The 21,912-nt window shown below is 45.8% G+C and overlaps 1 protein-coding gene across 6 annotated transcripts in view; it reads right to left on the bottom strand.

Moving 5' to 3' along the window:
* CCNK (cyclin K) overlaps positions 1–21,912 on the bottom strand; it is a 426,168-nt gene that overhangs the window by 370,357 nt on the left and 33,899 nt on the right. For all 6 annotated transcript variants that reach the window (XM_085626423.1, XM_085626425.1, XM_085626421.1 and 3 more), the window contains one exon: positions 5,871–5,952. In XM_085626423.1, the coding sequence (XP_085482549.1) occupies positions 5,871–5,952 (82 nt within the window). The remainder of the gene's footprint in view (positions 1–5,870; positions 5,953–21,912) is intronic.

Raw genomic sequence — 21,912 nt, forward strand, 5'->3', positions numbered from 1 at the left:
TGCCATCGCAATATGTGCAACAAACCGGGGACTTTGAGCGTCCTCCCCAGAGTAAAGATTCGCAAAATGATCAAACCACTCTTGGTTCGTAATGTGGTTTAGGATTACATCGGGGTCACAACCCCTTGAGTATCTACAGAGATTCCAGAAAGCATTTCTGTCCTTGGCCAGGCTTGCAGCCTTGAGAGCCAACCATCGGGATTCTTCCCTGGCTTGCTTGGCTCCCCGTACTGCCTTTCTATATTCTTTCCTTGCAGATTGTACCCGGTAACAATCGCGATTTTTGATGGCAAGTATTAAGTAGTTGTTTTTTTTTTCCTACACTCGATGTTGAACCAAGAATCAGGGGTTTTATGCTTAATGGAATTTCTAGGAGAGATGGATACCCAGAAAAGAGACCCAATCGTCTCAACTGTATCTGTATAGATGTTCCCAGCCCTAAGGTGCCCATCTATATCATCATTTAATCCCTGGAGTTCCTGATTTTGTTTAATAAGATCTCCTTTATGGTCAAGAGTTTTTGGTCATCAGAGCAGATTTTAAGCCATTTGAGAGGTCTCTTGGAGTTTGATGGAATAACTTCCTTAGTGGACATAATAGGACTGGTGCCAGAGTTTGATGGATCAAGACACCAAGGGCTCTTCATAGTCAAGCACAGGGGATTATGATCGCTGTCAATAGTGGGAGTTATGACCAAGTCCACTACTTTGTGCCATAATCTACGTCCAATCAGGATGCGGTCGATTCGAGAAGGGCTAGACACTCTGTTGAAAGTAGTAGCGCATTGGACGTCAGATGGCAATCGACCGTTAGCGGCTCTTAGGCCGTGTTCCAGTGTTAACGCGTTCAGTTGGATTGCCACTTGGGTCCATTTCTTAATTGGAGGTATTGATAAAAGGTGGTATGCCCCACTGTGCATCCTCAGCCTTTACCTCCAGTAGATCTTCAGAGGCCAAAGGTTCATAGGTGCAATTCATGTCACCTGCTACCAGGATGAGAGAATCAGGTGGGCAAGAAGAGAGAGCATCTCCCAAGATTCTAACAATCCGTGACTTGGAACCCCCACGGGTGCCTCGGATGTAAACATTAAAAAGCTCGATGACATGCCCACCTTTTGCCCCTCTCAGGGATAAATGAATCACATCTGGTGATATGATAGAGAACTGGGAAACCCTACAAGAGAGTGCAATGTTCACCCATATTATGAGTCCTCCTGAGGGGCGCCCTCACCCAATAGATTTGGCTGGGACACAGAAGCAGGTATAACCAGATTTGTGCAATGGAGCCAAACTCCAGGTCTCTTGGAAGATACATATATCATAGAGATCGATATAATGGTTCCAATCCGGAAGTGAGAGTTTCTCTCAGGCCGGCACTATTCCATGAGATTATTTTAATATTGGGGTTTGGTATGTGGAGCGATGGAGTGGGCAAATCAAATAATACGGATTCAGCCTCTTTTTCACCATGATTATGAAGGATAATATTGGTGGCTGGGCAGTGTGACAATTATGCAACGGCATTAGAAGGGCCACTGATCGATGTGAGCAGTTTTTTAGGTGAGTTGGTGGGAGAAATTAGTCAATCAATATTATCAAGAGAGGACTTATCAGCTTTCGTTGGACCTAGTATCCCACCCCTTGACCTAGTTGGTTCAGTAAGGGTCGGGGGGAGCGTCTAAATTGTATGGAGGACGAATCTGGAGAGGATGATCTGAATTCAAGTGATAAAAGTCCCTCTGCAACTGGAGAGCTGGCCAGGGTGAGCTCAATAGTGTCTGTGTTATTTTAACCCCTGGTGTGACGAATCCAGTGAATAACCTTGTTTTTTAATGATTCTTCGTCCTCACGCCCATTTGCCTTAGGGACACGAACCATAAAAACCGTAGGATTATCTTTAGCTTTGGAGGTTTGGGTTTTATAATGCAGTTGAGATAAGGGGGAAAACAGCGGCTCTATGAGGCGAGTTGGTCAGTCGGGGATTATTAGAAGAGCTGGAGGGCACTCGAGGCTTCGTTGGAAGATTGCCAGGAGTAGCCCCAGTTCTGGATGGTGGTTTTAGGTCGTTCCTGCTGTGGGGGAGTAGGACAGCAGGAGAGGTCATATTGCTTTCTGGGGTTATTTGGGTCAAGTTGGAAGTCGGATGGGGAGAGGGGTTATCAATGTGGGTATTAGGAAGGGAAAAATGTTCTCTTTTGACAATAGACACCAGCTCCAAAACTACTTTCCTCAGGTCAGGTATTTCTTGCCTTAATATCGATATTGTCGAGATTTTGCCCTACACCAATTACACCCCCCCCCCCCCATCAGGTTTCTCTCGATGTTCCCTTTCTATGTCCTTCGAGACCCCATTTTGTTTGTCTAGATCTGTGGGTAAATTAGATGGTACAAACAGTTCGGGGTTGTCAGCCAGTGCCGCATAGCAGTTGTTACAAACAATAACAATGGGGTCGAGAGGGACAGGATTCGCAACGACAGCAGTAAGAACTGCTGCGTCCAGAATTGCTAGCGGGTTACTCATATCACTCAGCCAGACAACGGTTTCAATAGGTGGTTGGTGTGGAGGAGCTTTACAAAACATTTGCGGAATTGTGACAGTGCCAGCATGGCTTTTACTCAGACATATTCCTTGAGGGTAAATCGAGGGAAGCATTTTCTAGAATTAGTTCGCAATCATTAACCAATATGTCTATGCGATCCAATGTGGTAACAGGTGATGCTTTTTTCGAAATCCTCCTAGCCTTCTTCCTTTTAGCAACGCCTCCACTGCAAGTTGTAATCCCTCCATTGGCATCAGGCAATTTTCTCTTGCCCATCGTGAAAAGTGACTAGTGAGGGGAGTAGGGTGAAAGTGAGGTAATATCAAATCAAGAAGAATATTACATGAACAGAATTTTAAAATACAAGGTCAATGGTGTCCCCCAGAGACAACGTTGTAGTACCTCTGTTCACACCTGTGAGTTCCTCTGGGTGGGGACCGTGTACACAGTCCCAGATGAAGAGGACGAAAGGTGGGTGGCCCGGCCTCCTCCGGTCTCGGACGGCCACAGACGGCCCGCCCTTTGCCCGGGCTTCGCCCGGCATGACCCGCGACACAGAGCCTGTTGGGGGATTTGTAGCGCCTCCGGGCGCGGGAACAGCGGTGCAGGAGAGCGAAGCAGGCTGGGAGTTGTAGTCTCCCTCCACTCCACGGCCGCTGGGTGACCTGTTGCGGCAGCGGGAGGGAGAACAGTGATGGCGGCAACACGCGGGTAAGTTCCTCCCAGGACAGCGCAGCACCCGCTCCACCTAGCCTGTCGGGGATTTGTAGCGCCTCCGGGCGCGGGAACAGCGGTGCAGGAGAGCGAAGCAGGCTGGGAGTTGTAGTCTCCCTCCACTCGGCGGCCGCTGGGTGACCTGTTGCGGCGGCGGGAGGGAGAACAGTGATGGCGGCAACATGCGGGTAAGTTCCTCCCAGGACAGCGCAGCACCCGCTCCACCAAGCCTGTCGGGGATTTGTAGCGCCTCCGGGCGCGGGAACAGCGGTGCAGGAGAGCGAAGCAGGCTGGGAGTTGTAGTCTCCCTCCACTCGGCAGACGCTGGGTGACCTGTTGCGGCGGCGGGCGGGCGAACAGTGATGGCGGCAACACGCGGGTAAGTTCCTCCCAGGACAGCACACCTTTGTATTCGGTTTTAAATGTTAACCAAGATCTGCATGCATAAAGGGTATCGCCCACTGGTCCACGGGCGTGTGAAGACAAATGAAGAAAAAACGTTTCCCCACCAGGGAGACATCCCCATATTGCACCGCTTAGTATGTCCAAATGAATGGATTTATCATGTTAAATAGATTCCAAACCAAAAATAAAGTCTGGATAATTTCATTAATGAAGGATTAATTTTGTCATCCTCATGGTATTCTTGCTATGCACAAATGCATTAATAAATTCAGTTCCATATGGTAAAATATAATACATGCATGCTGGTATCACAATGTATCAGACCCAATGTATTTCGGGCAGGATTGGCCTACATCAGGGGAACTGTTAATCTCTGTGAAATGAAGCGCAAAAGGAAGCTGGGTTACCAACCATGGCAGCACCACATGAAAAAATTAATAGTGATCAACTAACTCAACACACTTTCGATATGGTGGAAACATCCGTACAGGTCATGCTGCATTCAAGAAATGTGAAACATGCCAGTAGTTAAACGTGATATATCTCGCTGAACAGCGGTGTTGGAGAAACCTTTGTGGAGTTCAGAAGTGCTCCGTTGTTACATCCTTTCAGACTAATAAACGAAGAGAAAAAAAATGAAAGCAGTGCTGTTGATCCGTGTTCTAATGCTATAGATCGGCGTCACTATAAGGAGTGCACAAGGTGTTGGTATCAGATTAAAAGCGTTAAACCCGATTGAGGAAATAAGTGCAAGCAGAACCAGACTATCGTGACAGAATGAAAAAGGCTGATTGAAGACGCAGTAAGAAAGTCAGCGAAGTGACGTGCTCAAACCTACGTGCTCGGAAAGAACGGAAGTTAAACTCAGGAAATAAGTGCATGTAGAACCAGACAAGTTTTGTGACAGAATATGAAAGGCTGATTGAAGACGGATTGAAAAAATGATAAGAAAGTCAGCGAAGTGACGTGCTCAAAGCTAAGTGCTCAGAAACAACGAAAGTTAGGCTCAAAGCATAGACAGTTACACGCGTGCAACAGACGGTGCATACCTGCAAGTAGAGTGAATGCGTTTTGGGTACATCCTTATGGGAAACATGGAACTCAGTAATCGGTCCAAGTTAAAAAGTGAGTGTAAGCGGAAATGTAAACCACGTGTAATAGAGCTAAACAGGACTATAAAAGAAATGGAATTAGGCCGTAAAAGCGAAAGGGATCGCGATCAAGCAAAAGTGATCGCGGGGACGTGCTCTGTGGCGGGGAGAGGCGGGGAGAGGTGCTTGGGAGAGCAAGCAAAAGGAAAGGGTGCCATGAGGAATGCGCGCAACGGCAAAAGCAGGCTGGCGAGTGGTGTACGATGTGCGCGCACCATGACCAGAGAGGAAAGCCATATGGCGCCTCTGCTCGTCATTGTGCGCTTAACCGCACACTCTATGCCTGCCAAAAGTGTGTAGTAGCACTTTGAAAACCCACACACTAAATGTCCCGCAGAGCAGCGCATGCGCTGGCTCAGACGAGACCTAAAAAGGACGCAAGAGGTGCGCGCGCGCGTAACGGGTAAAGTGAAAGCAGGCTGGCGAGTGGTGTGCGATGTGCGCGCACCAGGACGCGAAAGGAAAGCCAGATGGCGCCTCTGCTCGTCATTGTGTGCGTAACCGCACGCTCTATACCACCAGGTCGGACTTTTGAAAGCCCACTCACTAAATGTCTCGCCAGAGCAGCGCATGCGCTGGCTCAGGCGAGACCTAAAAAGTAGGTACCTGACCGAGTAGTCGAAGTCATCAAATCAAGAGCATGGTAACGAAGCAACACTTCAGGGAAGGGGTAAATACAAAAAGATCTGGAAAGCCATTAAACAAACTAGAGTGACTGGAAGGCTAACCACTGGTAAGTAAAGGGCCAGCACTAAGCTCACTGGTTAAGTTTTGATATACAAGAGGTCTTTGGCAATCAGACAACTAAAAGCTGTCCTCAAGCAAGACCTAAAAGCTTTGGATTTTCTCATGTTCACTTGCTAAAATGTGGAAATACATTTCCATACCAAAAAACACAACTTTATAAACAACTAATTTACTACACTAACATCCAATCTACAAGCATACTCACATTTTTCAGATTAAATTAACCATGATTTTAAATGTTAACAACTAATGCATAACATTATGTTTAAATTAAGAAATGTAAACATTTACACACGAATACATAGAATACTTACGTATCTTGGAAATTGCTTGAATGAATGAAACATGTAAAATCGATGGAAATAAATTATTCCAGTAGCAAGCGTATCATAATGTCTATTTTCTCCTGTTAAGGAATTCAGCTGTATACACAGTAAATTTGTTATGTGGGAAACAAGCAATACAAAACGCTTTTTTATGGAGAGATTTATTAAAACTGGAGGTAAAACCCCCAGAACCGTATTCAATTAAGCTCTGCACCCCAGCAAAGAATATTATGTTAATTGGGAGAGGTTTGGTTAGCAACACACAATTCAGTTTTGTGCCTGCCGCATTGGTACTGTAGAATGGAATGGTAGACAATGGAGTGACTTACCAGAAAACTAGCCACCGTCAAGTATCAGGTCAAATGTGTAGAGTGCTGCCACTACCCTCACATTTAGGCATCTTTCTTCAGCTATGAGTGCTACAAACTGCAAGACAGACCACCACAATGGTAACTACCCCACCCCCCATTTAATATACAGCTGGCAGTATCATCACTCCACAGCAACACTAATACCACCATCCTTACTACCAGATGCCATCATTTAAGTGTCACAAATAAAATAGGCAGCCATGCAAACATACACTTTCTCACTGCACAAAGTAGTATCCTCTTTCAAGACATAGATATTAAGTGTATTAACTGAAGGATTCTGGATCTGAACATGCACCACCGACCACATACCACAACAAGCCTTTAATGCTCAGTTTCACAACCCCCTCAACGGACAACTGCCCAAATGGAGCAACAGCTATATCGAATGGAGTACAATAGCTCGGATGGTCCCCACACACCTGTAAAATACTCAGTAACCAATTGTATTGTATTGTATGGCATATTTGTATAGCGCAGACTGTCACCCGAAGGGTATCCTGGCGCTTTAGACAATTATACCAACACCACACATAGCAGACAGGTGAAATTAAGCTAACCTAGGGAAGAGAAACGTTTTTAATTCTTTCTTAAAAGAGAGAAACTCCCTAGAGCTTCTCAACAACAAAGGGAGAGAATTCCAATATTTGGCCGCCACAAAACCAAAGGCTCGGCCGCCCATGCGAGCCCTCAATACCTTTGGGACTACCACAAGATGTGCTGACAGTGACCTAAGGGAGCGAGTGGGCACATACCACTGGAACAGCTCCTGCAGTGGAACCGGTCCTTGTCCATGAAGTCCCTTAAACACCAGGCAAAGCGCCTTAAAGATGACTCGCTGTGAAACCGGTAGCCAGTGAAGATCGGCTAGCGCCGTAGATGATGAGTCAGATCGACGACGGGACAGGGCTAGCTTGGCTGCCATATTCTGCACGCGTTGTAGCTTGGCCAGCAATTTGTTTGGGGCTCCCAGAAGTAGTGCGTTGCAGTAGTCTAGCCTACTCAGAATGGTACCGCGAACTACTTCTGGGCGAACATGGGCCGGCAGCAGCGGAAGAATCTTCCACAGCATGCGTAGCAGCATCATGCATGTGGACACGGTTTGATTTACGAAAAGATCCAGTTGGAGATCAGACCCAAACACAACGCCCAAGTTCCTGGCAGATACTGCTGCAGAAGGAACTTCCTGGAAGGAGGCAGGCCAGAAATCAGGAGGCAGTGGCCGAGGGATGTGGTCCAGTGAGCAGTGTAGAACCTCTGTTTTAGAGCTGTTAAACTGCAGAGAATTCTGCCTCAACCAGTCCGCAGTTGACGCCATACATTGATGGAAAGTCTCCAGCGACACCGCGTCTTTGCCCTCGATGGAAAAGATGAGCTGCGTATCATCGGCATAGTTAATAACCGAGATGCCAAATGATTTGACCAAACTCACCAGAGGGCGAAGATAAAGATTAAACAGTATAGGGCTGATTGCAGACCCTTGCGGTACGCCCTGCTCAACTGTTTTAATCTCTGACTGGAATGGTGGTAAGGCCACTACCTGGCGTCTGTTTCCTAAATAAGAAAACAGCCAATCGCGAGCCGAACCCCTCACCCCTGCATCCTCAAGTCTTCTGACCAAGATGTCATGGTTGACTGTGTCAAAAGCGGCCGACATGTCGAGCAGCACTAAGAAGGCCGCTCGCCCAATGTCGGCCCGCGAACGAAGATCGTCCAACACGGTCACCAGGGCTGATTCCGTGCCATGTGCTGGTCTGAAGCCAAATTGAGACGCGTCCAAACAGCAGTTGGTCTCCAGGAAACTGGACAGATGTTTAGTAACCAGTTTCTCTAAGATCTTAATGGGAAAAGGAAGCAGCGATATAGGTCTATAATTCGCTGGACAGGTGGGATCCAAAGTTTCCTTCTTCAACAAAGGTGAGACCACTGCTAATTTCCAACATTTTGGAACACGTGCCAAAGAGAGAGACTGGCAGCAGATAGCATACAGCGGAGGAAAAAGCTCCATCTGGAAAACTTTCCAATATTTATGAGGCAATGGGTCTAAAGGAGAACCGGAGGATATGCTGTTAGCCAGCAGGCAAAACTCCTCAAAAGACGGAAGGGGAAAGCTATCCAGCTGTGCCTGACTATCAACTACCCTTACTGCCTCCCTTTCGGCCGCTAAAGTAGAGCCAAGTACGGGCTGAGTGACAATTGTAGTTGTAGGAGTAAGCTTACTTAGGATCAAGGCGATCTTCTCTTCAAACGCCTGCGCTAAAGAAGAGCATAAAGCTTGGGAGGCAGGAATGTCATTAGCCACAGAAGCAGGGCGAGAAAGATCCCCAACAATTTTGAACAAGGCCTGCGTTTTATTCGGTGCATTCAGGAGCGATTCCTCCAAGAAACGTGCTTTGGCGCTTTTAATCTGCACTTTATAGGTCAGCAAGGCCTGCTTAAAGAGGGCTTTATCGGGTTCTAAATAGTGTTTCCTCCAAGCTCGCTCCGCGCGTTTACAGCGGAGCTTCAAATGCGACAACTCCGCGGTGAACCAAGGCATGGCAATCCTGGATCTATTTCTAATTTTGCGCAGAGGAGCCAGCACCTCTAAGGAGTTAACAATTTTCTGACTAAGGCTCTCGTAGCTTGCGTCCACAGAGACTCCTAAAAGGGGAGTTTCCCCGGCAAGCAGGGACGGCAGGCTAGGTTGTCTGAGTAACCTTGACCATTGCCTGCCCAGCCTGGTCTTAGTGCCAGTACTTCCATTCCCAGTTGTAGCCATGGGACATGTCACGGAGAGAAGGACCAAAGCATGGTCTGTCCAGCACTGCGGAAGAATATCCCGAACCACAACCTGGCTAGTATTGGCAAAAACCAGGTCAAGAATGTGACCCTTGATGTGGGTCTGTGAATGCACCAGCTGCTGCAGATTAATATCGCTGCAAGCCTGAGTCAAATCCGAGAGAGCCGACTTTGTAGGCCCATCCGAACACAGGTTAAAATCTCCCAGCAGTAAAGTCCTGGCATGGGTATTGGAGAGCTCGTAGATTAAATCAATTAGCTCTGGTACTGCTGATAAAGAGCTGGCAGGGGGCCGGTAGCACAGCAGCCCAGAGTAGAGAGTTCCTCCATGCCCTTTCAGAGAGAAGGCCAAAGTTTCGCAGCCCAGAATGCGCCTTGTGTCAAGCACTGAAACATCAAGCGACTCCCTAAATATAAGGCCGACCCCACCTCCTCTAGCTCCCTCTCGTGGGTTATGTCTGATCTTGAATCCAGGAGGGCAGGCTAGCCCTAGTTCCACTGCACAGTCCGGTCTAGTCCATGTTTCCGTCATGAACAGAATGTCTAACCTATAGGAGTCTATAAGTAAAGCAATTTCCATGTGATGTTTACTCAGAGACCTCACGTTGAGCAAACCACATATCAGAGCCTGTTCTCCCCGCTCTACGACATGCGGCTGATGACAAGTGTTCGTGCCTGGATTTAGTTGTAACAACATGTCTCTGGAATAAGGTAACCGACCATCGGGCAGTGGAGCAGAGTTCACGGCCCTCGGCACGACCTGTGCGCGAACGGGCGCAAACGGGCTTACCTCTGGCGCACCTCCGGCGCGCCGCCATCGCGCTCGCTGCGCGCCAACGCTGCGCGCTGGAACACACATCCCTTAAATACTGTGTCAGTAAACCGCGCGGGAGTCCTGCGAGGACACACCTCTATCCCCACCAAAGATGGCCCCCGAGGTGGACCCAATCCAATGAGCCTCACCAAAGATGGCGGCGGGAACGCCGCGATCGCGTCCTGAGTAGCCCCCCAACAGCTGACTAGATCCCGCAAAGTGCAGGTGGGTTTGACAAGTTTTAACGTGCGGGTATGATCTAGCTAACCCCCCGTAAAATATGCCACCGAAAGTACAAAGCGCCGGAATAACTGCGCGAAATACAAAATGCAAATTAATTTTAAAAGCAGGTTAAAACAAGGCAGCAGCACTAAACTAAGCGTTAGCGTTAGGTATAAGGTATAACCAATCACTACACATGAACCCAAAGGGCCTTAAACTTTGCCACGACTGGACATAGGCAAAAACAACCGTTGGACAGAATCCAGAACTTTTCGCCCTAAGTGGGATGGGTAAGCCCAGACGTGGGTCCCTTGCTCACTGTGCCACTGGATTCAAGCTAGCCTGAATGAAGACGGGTGACATACCCTGAAACAAGTCCCAGGATGCTAGTTTCCGGTCCAGGTAGGACCTGGCCTGGCAGTTCGGTCTGGACTGTACCCATGAGGCACAGGGTCAAGACTGATTTGCATATGGCTGGGTCCAAACTGGGGTGGCGTAGCGGGCAAAAGAACGGTGGATTTAACCCAGATCTTTTGATTGCGGGAGAATGTTTGCATTGTCAGCATTCCGTCCATCATTTGTTTGCTGTAACGATTGGACATAGGTCACTGGTAAATCAGACGACACATGGAATTACAAAATGATTTCTTAAATCCCTTAATGTTAATTAAATAAGAACTCTGGGTAATAGGTTTTTGGAATAAAATAGGTTTGGAATGGAAATATCTTTAAATATGAAGAAGAAAAGAAAGAGAAAAAAAAAAAAAAAAGACTCTAAAGAAAGGTAGATTTAGTAGAGTGTTTACAGAAAAATAAAGCATGGGTTCTCCCATAGCAACTGTTTAATAGTGGTAAGTAGTCAAGTGTTACTAAACAGAGAAGTCAAACTCATAAGGAGATTGCCAAAATAACTTTCAAGTACTGTGCTGAGACAACCAGAAACCCGCACAAGTAAACTTACAGGAAATATTCATCGTCAATTTTCTTCACAGTGCCATCTGTATAACCAAGATGCATTCAAAACTCACTCAGAAATCCAAGGAAGGCCTTGGTTACTGTAAGACCCGGGATCCCGGATTGGCTGAGATAGGTACCTTAGGCCAAATAGGGACCCTCGGTTCCACGTCAGGGAAAGGAAGGACACCTTCTGAGATAGCCCCTGCTCACCACCTTGGTAGCCTGGCACGAGCAGTCAGGCTTATCTTCAAGGCAAATGTGTAAAGGATTTGCAATCACGCTCACAGCAACCCAATGATGACACCACAAATGGACTCTACACGAGTTTCAGAAAAAAAAGAGTGCAAATTTATATAAGAAGATATAAGATAAGACCACACGATATAAATTCAACATCTGCATATTTGTAATATTCCTTCTGGCCAGTTGTTAGGCCAACCAGCCCTTGTAAGTTCTGGCAATATTAATGAGCACTTCTAAACGTTCCACTGCAGTCCTAATGCAATGCTATGCAGTTTGTAATGCTAGAATCAGGCACTTTGCAATGTAAACATAATGCAATGCGTAACGCAACAATAAGGTACCTCGTTATGCAGGAATAATGCAATGCGTAATATGACGAGGAGGGTGCTCGGGTCGGCTGCTCAGCTCCTCCGGGGCTGCCGGTCCGGCCCGTTGACGCTACGAAGATCTCAGGCTGGCACAGGGCAGCACACAGCGAAGCTGTGACTCACTAACTCCGGTGCACAAGAACAAGGCGATCCTCACGAAGGTCTCCCGCTGCACAAAGCGCATGCACACAGAGTCGTGGAGACTCACTTGGATTCCAGTGCACACAACAACTGGACAATCCTCATCACAGGGCACACATTACGAGGGTCTCAGGCTGCAACAAGCACGCGCACCCAGCACCGCGGAGACTTTCCTGGAAACGTTTGTGTTCCTGAGTTTCCGCAACAGGGAGCCAGCTCACCTCAGGCCCTTGGGGATACGTTACTTCAGGACACAGCACAGCAAAGTCCTTTCAAGCAGGGGGATACAGCACACAGCAAAGTCCCTTCAGCCTTTCCTTGGTTAAAACAGCAAACTGCAGGCCAGCCCCAGAACACACAGCAAGGGTCAGTCCTATCCTTCAGTCTATTTTTTTTTTTTTTTTTTTTTTTTTGTTGAAACCGTTTATTGCAATCTCAAGTATATACAAGTATGGGCCTACAACCTTCCGGCCGGCCGCTAGCATGACAGGAGCACCTGACAAACTTACAAAAGGGCACTTGGCGTTACAGAGAAGCAAATGAGGAGACATCAACGACGTAAGCCACATGACTCTAAGCCCACAATACGGTTTCATTTTATACACACGCAACAACATAAAAAAAAAAAAAAACACACCCGCAAGGCAACCCGCAATCGAAGGTATCCACACGTGCTCCTCGAATAAGGGACCCCGACCATCCACAGGAATCTGAAGAGGGGGAAGGGAAACAAGTCCAGGACTGGGGGAACTCTGTGCCCGGGGCTGGGGGAGGGGGTCAACTAGGGGGACGGAGCCGGTGAGGCAGCAGGCAGCAGTGGTGGCTCGCAAATACCCCCGCGGTAGGCGTTCCAGGGGCCCCATATTTTCACCCACGCCCCAGGCTTGCCCCTCGCCACATACACCACCTTTTCTCGGAACATGCACCAATCCATATGTTCTTTCCAGGCCAACACCGCCGGGGGCCGCTGGGATCCCCACAGTTGAGCGATGTCACGCTTAGCTATCATATATCCCAGAGTCACCCATCGCGTCTGCGGAACCGAGTAATCAGTTGGTTTCCACACATTCAGCAAGCATCTCCTCGCTTCAGGCAACAGTGCGACATGCGTAACCAGACGCAGGACCTCATGCACACCACGCCAGAATCGCTCCACCTTCGGGCATTCCCACAAAATATGCAAAAAAGTCGCCAAAGCACCACACCCACGCTTACACAACCCATCCTCAGCATAACCCATACGCAGAAGCCTTGGCCCCGTCATGTAAACCCGGTGGAGTATCTTAAGCTGGACGAAGCGAAGGCGAGCCGGTATGGCCACCTCCTTCGGAGAGGCCACCGCGGAAATCCAGTCTTCGTCGTCCAACTCCAGCCCGTCGGCAACCCAAGCCTCACGGAGGCCGGTCAGCAGGCCCGAGCGGGCATTAATCAGTTTTTTGTATATGAGGGAGATCGTGCTATCCTTCAGTCTATTAAGTTGTTTCTTCCTTGGCAAAGGTTCCGCTTGACCATGAAGTAGCTCCTGTCTTGTTAAATCTTGATCAAGCCATTCTCCAAAGTTCAGGGGCTTCAGCTCTCAGAGTTATACCCCTCAATGGCTTTGAAGTTTTTGTGATTCTCAATCACTCAGCAGGAGATGAGCCAATTGTTTTATAGCAGCAACCCAGGCCTCTTCACCACTAGGGGCTTCTCCTCCCCCTACACTCCAGATGCAGGTCAGACTGTTGCTGTCTCACCTCCTCCCCTGGGTCAAGACATTCCCCAGACCCTATCACTTTCAAATCCAGACAGTCAATCCACAGCCAGGCAGAGACACACAGAAATGTCAGAGCACAAAAACTCATCCACTTCTAAAAGAGCGGCTTCTAAACACACAATGCAAAAACAACATACATAAAAAGATGTGTTATTCCACTGGGAGTTCGGGCATACTAAACTTCACCTTTCCATCTTAAGCCTTTAGGAAGATAGACTGGAAAACATATCACACAGCCTTTCCCATTCTGTCCTATGGGCAAGATGGCCTTTCAACAGTGAAAAACTAAATGGAGATTATTTCAATGTCAGGACATGACACGCACCTTAGTACATGTCCTACCTTTCACATGCACTACACCCTGTCCAGGGGGTACCCTAGACCTACCATAGGGGTGTCTGATATGCATAGAAAGGGAAGGATAAGGTCTGGCAAGTGAGTGCACTTGACAGAACAACATGGCAGTTTAACAAACTGCACGCAGGCCCTGCAATGGCAGGCCTTAATTACCTTCTTAAGGCTACTTGTGTGGGTGGCACAAATAGTGCTGCAGGCCCACTAGTAGCATTTGCATTACCAGCCCTGGCACACATAGTGCACTTTACTAGTAAGGCAAACATACCAATCATGGACAACCAATTACCATTACACATTTTACAGGGAGCACTTGCACTTTGACACTGATCAGCAGTGGCAAAGTGTCTAAAGCATCTAAGATGGCAACACCATGTCAGAAAAAAGTGACTTTAGCCAAAAAGGGCCAAGTCCTACAGTTACCCTATGTGCCCACAACAAGGGGTGTATAAGTTAACTCATATGGATGGGTCAGACCTGCATAATCAGGAATCTGAGGACGTCTCAGGACTGACACCGAGCCTGGATTGATTTACAATGTATTTTAATCCACAATATCTGTTCCCTGCTTTAACATCAGTGTAGTCCAAAGAAAAGCCCTTTGAGTTCTTCAGCTTCCCAATCTTGTTTTTATCCTTTCTCAAAAATTCTTACTAAGGACTAACTCTCCTCCTCTCCTGGGATGAACTAGTGTTGCCCTGGTTTAAGCCATCCATTTCTCTAGGGGTTCCCAAGGCGTCAAGGACACCGCCTCCTTCTGTCCTGGATCTCCTACTGCTGGTAATAAGAAGAGTTGCCTTCCACCTGTAACAAGGGTCCTATGTAAAGAGGAGCCCAATCCTCCAATCGGTGTCAATACCAAATGAAAGACTGGGCTTATACAGATGACTTCCAGAGTCCTCCCCTTTCTGCGATTGTTTCTGTAGTTTCAAAACCCAAACCTTTATACAACATCTGGCCTCACCCCTCTTTCCCTGGTGTGTAATCATGGTGTTTTCTGTGTCTCTCACACAAAGCAAGATGCATGCCAACCCCTAATCCATGTCCCCCCTCATACCTTCTAACCAGATAGTTATGCCCAGTTGAGCCTTTATTCCTGTGTTCGTTCATGTTTCTTCCTTTCTGTTGTGGACCTATGTGCCATTCTTACGATGATGATATTTCCTCTATTGCAAAACCATCCTAACAACCACAGAGTGGTACGATGGCGGGATTGATCTCCGGCGTTACTATTGGGCTTCACAACTCGTAGTGATTAATCAATGGGTATACCAAACCCAAGATGACCCAAGTATCCACATGGACCAATGGTTGATGGGACAAGGAAGATACCGTAGAGCACTATATACTAACCCCAAAAAGCTGGGCCTAACAGGGCCAACAGCCAGGACAATGGAAACTTGGCACACGGTTAATAAGAAATTGCGCTGGGATAAAAGAATCACGCTAGCGACCCCTCTCTGGGAGCCAGAATGGTTGGGCCGTTTGAGCTCATGTCCACGGTTTGACAAATGGGACCTGTTTAGTATTTCATCAGTGATGGATATGTGGTCCAAAAAAGGATTGATTACATTCACTGACCTCCAGAAGGAATATCAATTACCACAATCTGAAACCTTTACGTATCTGCAAATTAGCCACAAACTAAAAGCGGTGCTGCTCAGGGACGGTCAAATTCGAGAATCCCGGCTTGAAGACAGATTACTACTAGACCCAATGCCCAGGAAAGCCATTTCACTAACCTACAAAAAACTAATTAATAACCAACCAAATCCGCTGATAAAACTTAGAGACAAAGATGGACAGAAGACGTGGGGAGGTGGACGACGATGACTGGCGAGAGGCCCTAGCTTCCCCTAGGGTGGTCGCCATACCTTGGAGACTGGTTCAACTCAAAGTTTTACATCGTACATATTTGGCTGCAAATGTCCTAGTGAAGATGTGGCACCGTGCTAATTCCCAATGCCTGCGTCAATGTGGCTTGAAGGGCTCCTTTTATCATACTATATGGGAATGCCCAGTTATCCAGGGATACTGGAGTGCGGTCACGCAAAGAATGGAGGAAGTAGGGGGGAGGGGGGGGGAGCTGCATCCCTCCCTGAAACTTTGCCTGCTAAATATAGGGGAGGCAACGGACTTAACCCAAACTGAACAATCGTGGGTTTCACTAGGCTTGGCCCTGGAGAAATGTAATATTGCGCAAAGATGGAGTGCGAGAGACGCCAATACTGAAGGGATGGGTGATATGGAGAGGGCCATGGGGGCAGAGCGAGATGTATTTAAAGATGTTAATTCTATCCTGTCATTAATTCCTTTTGGTTGCATTAACATGCTTTCTTTGAACAGTTGTTGAGTGAAAAGTTATTGTACCCCTGCATGAACACAAATATGAGCATCCCAATCCAAAATGGCTGAACTAATTTAGACCACTGTATAATTTCACTTAAAAATTTTACTTTTTATTCGTTTGTTATGATTATATTAGACCGGATCATTAATATCTCATCTTATTTTTATTTTTCATGTTAGACTTTCGATATCTGAATCTCGAGTTTTATTTCACGAGTATTTTCCTAAAACATTAGGGCGTTTAGAAATTCTAAAATGTCATTAAGTATCCAGAATAATACTGTTTAATAAAATTAAGTAGTGTGCCAGTTACATTCATTTATCTTTGTTACACTAATCGGGATCAATAGTGATATGGTAGCGGTTTTGGACCAATCAGGATACATATAAAGAGTAGAGACACGCTAACCTCCACAAGCTCGATTCCGATTGGAAGACGGATACGCGGTAGTTTTTCTCACACGGAAGTAAGTGTTGAATTAGAGATGCGAGCACTGCACCGTTACGTTATCTAGTTTAAGAATTAGATACTCACGAGTAAGCGTCTTCACACGTAATTAACTGTACAAGATGATACTAAAGAATATGTATGAGTCGAATATATTAGTCTGGAAATTCAGAGTACGAGCATTAGCAAACTATGACAGTCCATTGTTTTGGAAATACAAGTCAGAATACTTTGTCAGAGCACAGGTGGTTCTTTATATTTGATTTTCGTTTAAAAAGGACACCGATAGAAGGTATTTTTGATTTAGACAGTTCAGCATATCATTTGAGGGCATTGAGTTTAGAAATGCGTGATATTTAAGACTAGCGAGACACATTTAACAGACTGTTATGTAATAATCAGAGTGTTAAACAAGCATTGTATTCATTACGTTTTTGAATAGGCTGAGTAGCCCTGAAGATTTTCTTTGTCTCTTCCATTCACAGACCCCTGAGGAAGGGTCATTTTGTCGACCCGAAATGCATTGGGTGGTTGTGAAATTGTAATGCAAATACAATTCAGCAAAGAATGAACTTGCGATAAACAATGAAATATATATGAAAATAAATACGATTTCAAAAGTTTGATTTTACACAGATCATTTCTGAAAGCAAAGAATGAAGCCCCAGAGTACTTATTATGAACTGCACATGGAATTTTACATGAATCACCGATGCCTTGGTTGTTGTGACTTAAGATCAACAAACAAAGCAAACTTTAATAGGTTCTGCAACAGCCACAAAGATTTGTACAGGATGTGTCAAGTCTACATACCTACCAAAGCAAACTAAAATTAATTTCCCAATAGGAAGCACTACTACTGATGTTTCATGAAATCCATGCCCAAACCCCGCGACTTCGCACCAAATCATTTTAAGAAAATACCCCATAACCAATATCAAAAGGCACACTTACCAAGTTTGTCATTACATGGCTACAGACATCACCCAAAGTAACCATTGTCAAGCTTGCATAAGTTTCAAAGTAAGGCATAAGCCACTCACCACACAGACATGTTTTCCTCAAATGTAAATAAATAATACCCAACAGTCAGACTCTGAAAGGGGTTGCTGTGCATTAGGCCGTACATTTATAAGGATTACTGTCTTCAAGTTCAGAAAACTCTTGTGAAGACAGAAGTCTTTGCATGGTTAAGAGAAGTTGTGCCGCCCTTCCCAGTTAATTTAATGTATTTCGTTCCCGTTTACGCAACTGGGGATGGCAATCAACAATTTCACTGGAGAAGCTCTATCATTTTATTAAACATTTAATAATAGAACGTTGGCTCTACATTAGGGAAAGGGGCATGCACAGTGCACCTGCACCCCCAAACCTTGAAATCCGAGTTCCCCATCTATTATCTAGTAAACGCAATCGTTGCTCAATGACCTTTGAGTGCCACCACATCCATGCACACCAGAATTTCTTGACTACAAACTATTATATATGCCACAAGTTGAGGCACCATGGGAAGACGTGCCTGTAAATGATCGAATAACGTTCCAGGGAATGTTGCAGGTGAATTAGAACTCTTACTTCCTGTGAGAAATTGGGTTATTGGTTGAGGGGGGTTAAACCCTTCTTGAGCAACAACTACAATCGCCGTCCGAGAGAACCACAAAAAGCCACTAAATTAACCTGTGCATTACCCTCATGTAGTTTGACACAAAATCCGTCAGGTTTAACTTTGAATGCTCAAATAAGAAGGGCACGCATGTTACCTTACTTTGTCTGTCTGCTTGAGAGGTCCATCACACGTCCATGTGAAAAAAAACACTATAGCTTTTCTTAAAAGACCCATCACCCACTAACCTAGTTGGTGGCATGCTTCATCACCGGCACCAAAGACACCTAGCACATAAAGGGTGAGCTACAACGCCAGATTACAGCGGAGTGGTTTTTTTTGCTGTCTCAAGAGACGAAAAGGTGAATTAAAATGGATTCCAGGTTACCAACCAGTAAGGTATGTTTAGTAGTAGTAACCTTGGACGAAGATTAAAAGCAGTGGTGGATGTGCTCCTAGAAGGCAACAAACTCATATATCCTCAGTTTCAGTCGACAAGTTTCAGCGATAATGTCTAAAAGCCCAAAGGGTCAGTATGGCTTTCTTCAGGACCAGTATTGCGTGCGCGCCAAGGCACACAACAATATGAAAGCGGTCTGGGTTTACTCCATTTGAGACTCTGTATTAACCCCTTCAGCGCGGATTTCCGCGCCACGCTGAAGGTTCCGTGCGCGGGCGGGGCCATGACGGAACGGTTCCGTCATGCGCACAGCGCAACCGACGTGCATGACGGAACCGCTCCGTCATACGCGTCGAAGGGGTTAAATATAAGAAATGAGAAAGACGTGTTCTATGGCAGCTTAAACATTCAAGGGAGCATGGGCATAGCACTCCTAGAACGCTTGCATCATGAATAAAGCTCCTAGCGTGATGGAAACTCCATGCCCAGAAAGAAATCGCAGTGGACTGCTATTTGTGCTCTGCATTGAAAATGATGCAGATAACTACAGGATGCAGGCAAGTTCCTGCAGAGTGTTGTCTGTGCAGCGCATTGTGAATTTGCATGTACTGTAATGCTGATGGCAGTACAATGTATGAAAAACATGCATTGCATACGGTAATAAAGCTCATAGTGAATGGCTTAAAAGCGATAATGCACACAAAGTGGTGCTAAGAGAATGACACTAATATCATGCATTTTTCAAGAATAGGAATCACATACTTGTTGCTCAGTATTTACTCACAACATAGGAGGCTCTGAGGGGGCAAGCCCTGGAGTCACACACTGTACTGTACTGTAATGTTACAAGACCCTTCCACGCCAGACAGCAAGAGAACACACCAGGAGCATATCGAGGGAAACACCTCCAAGAAAAATCACCAGCCAGACATTGCAACAAACATGTCTACTCTAACAGTGACAAAAAAACAACAAAGAGTCCTGAATAAGTGACTGGGGTTTGTACCTACAGCCTATCTTGATAAGTTCCGACTACAGTGCGAAATGGCTGAGTGTTTTACAAAAAAATATCTTTTCGGAAGCTAAAAGCTTTTTTTTTTTTTTTTTTTTTAAAGAAGCTGAAGCCCTCGACATCACGGACAGGTGCAATACAGACAAGAAGTTAAAAATCTATCTTCTGTCCCCATACTACCAAAATCCATATTTAGGTATTAACATTCTAACAGGCAGTGTTTAATGAGGGACAATACAAGGATGTCTTCCACAATAGGAGTAAGAAAGAAATCATGGCACTAAAAGACTTGAGAATGGAAAAGAGAAACATAAAACTCGCAGACAAAGGGGGTGGAGTTGTAATTCAGGAAAAACAAGACTACAATACCAAACGTCTTAGTCTTCTGGGGGACAGAAAAATAATACAGAATTCTCACGTCAGACCCGACACAACAACTTGGATCTGAAATAAAGAACACATTGAAACAGCAGAAGCAAACAGATCTAACTCTTAAAAAAAGAGACAGAATTTCTTTTAACAACTGGCCCAAAAACACCATATTTCTACACGCTCTCTAAAATTCATCAAAAACAGACCTCCCACTCCGGGGTGCCCAATAGTGTCAGAGACAGTCTCTATCCCGCTTTTGTGATTTTTACCCGAGACCATTGGTACAGAGCACTTCTACGTACCTGAAGGACACAAAAGACTTATGTCTACTGAGGGACCTAGAGTAGGACCCAGAAAAGAATATTTTACTAAGACTATATGTGGAGAGCCTTTAAACAAGACCCCCCCCCCCCCCCCCCCCCACACAGGAGAATACACTTATAGTCATCCGGGAAGCCCAGTAACAAGGGGAATGGCAATACAAAACACCCAAGGCATTCATCCTTGAATGTGCACGCCTGGTACTTATAAGGAACTACTTTGAATACGAGGGCACATTGTACCTACAGACATTTGGGTAATTTGCCCCAAGCGTGGCAGGATTGTATGTGTACAAATTTGAAACCAAACATATCCTGCATATCGACAGTCTGTACAAGCAGAACATTGTTCTGTGGCGACAGTACACAGATGATTCCTAATCATTTGGGAGGGAGATGACATCTCTAATGCCCCCTACCTCACTTGGGTTAATAACTGTGATAACAAATCACCAATACGATGAATAAAGAATGCATCACGTTCCTGGACATTACTATTTTTGTTGAACAGGGCAAACTTTACACCAAAACTTATCACAAGCCTACAGATAAATCATCCTGCTAAGGTTTGGCAGCTTCCACCCCAACCTTTGAGGGAGAACTTGTCCTATGGAGAATTCCTCAGGTTTAAAAGAAACAAACAAAACATTGGATTTCAATCGGCAACCTAAGGTTTTGATAGAGAAGTTGCAGAATCGCAACTACCCCGAAAGGGTGATAAAAAGTAAATGAAAACAGGCAAAAGAACAATACCATCGTCCCACTCACATGTATCACCGCCTATAACACGATTTCAAACCGTGCAAAAAAAGTTATTAAATACTGGGGCATGCTCCAAACAGGCAGATTAAGATGGGAAAACACCCTTTTTTCCTTTAAGAGGGCAAGGAGCCCCAAGGACAGCTTAGAATCCACCCATTCCCCCCCAAAAAAATGAAAATCAGAGCCACTGTGCAGGACACCTGGGTGTTAACCAATATCACAGGACACTACGCATGTGGGAACTGCAGCATCCGCCATTTGACAACCAGCACAAAAACACCCAACCTGGAACTGGTAAGGGTGTAGGCAATCAGCACGTATACAAACTGTAATTCCGCCAATGTAGTGAAGTTAATAGCCTACCCATGCAGTCTCTACTGTATTGGCATGACAACAAGAAAAATATAGAGATATGATAACACCACAGCAATATCCGCTGCCGAGCCAAAATGATGGGCCATTTCCTCAGAGAATGGCACACCACCAAAGATATGAAATGGATCACCATAGGACAGCAGGAGAGTAAGAGTAGCAACATAGAAAGTCAGTTGTTTGAGAAGGAACAACGCTGATATATCAGTTTTCTACACACAAAAAACAGACTAAAAGATCATATCCCATGGAATAGTATACAAAGACCTGTCCACCTAACTTTTCACTCAACTGCCACACTGAGAAATTACAATCTCTCTATTCTCCACCCTATGACCGTACAAAAAATTGGGGGATTACACAGACCCACTAGACCTACATTGTA

Source organism: Triturus cristatus, chromosome 9, assembly GCF_964204655.1.
Source record: "Triturus cristatus chromosome 9, aTriCri1.1, whole genome shotgun sequence".
Lineage (NCBI taxonomy): Eukaryota > Metazoa > Chordata > Amphibia > Caudata > Salamandridae > Triturus > Triturus cristatus.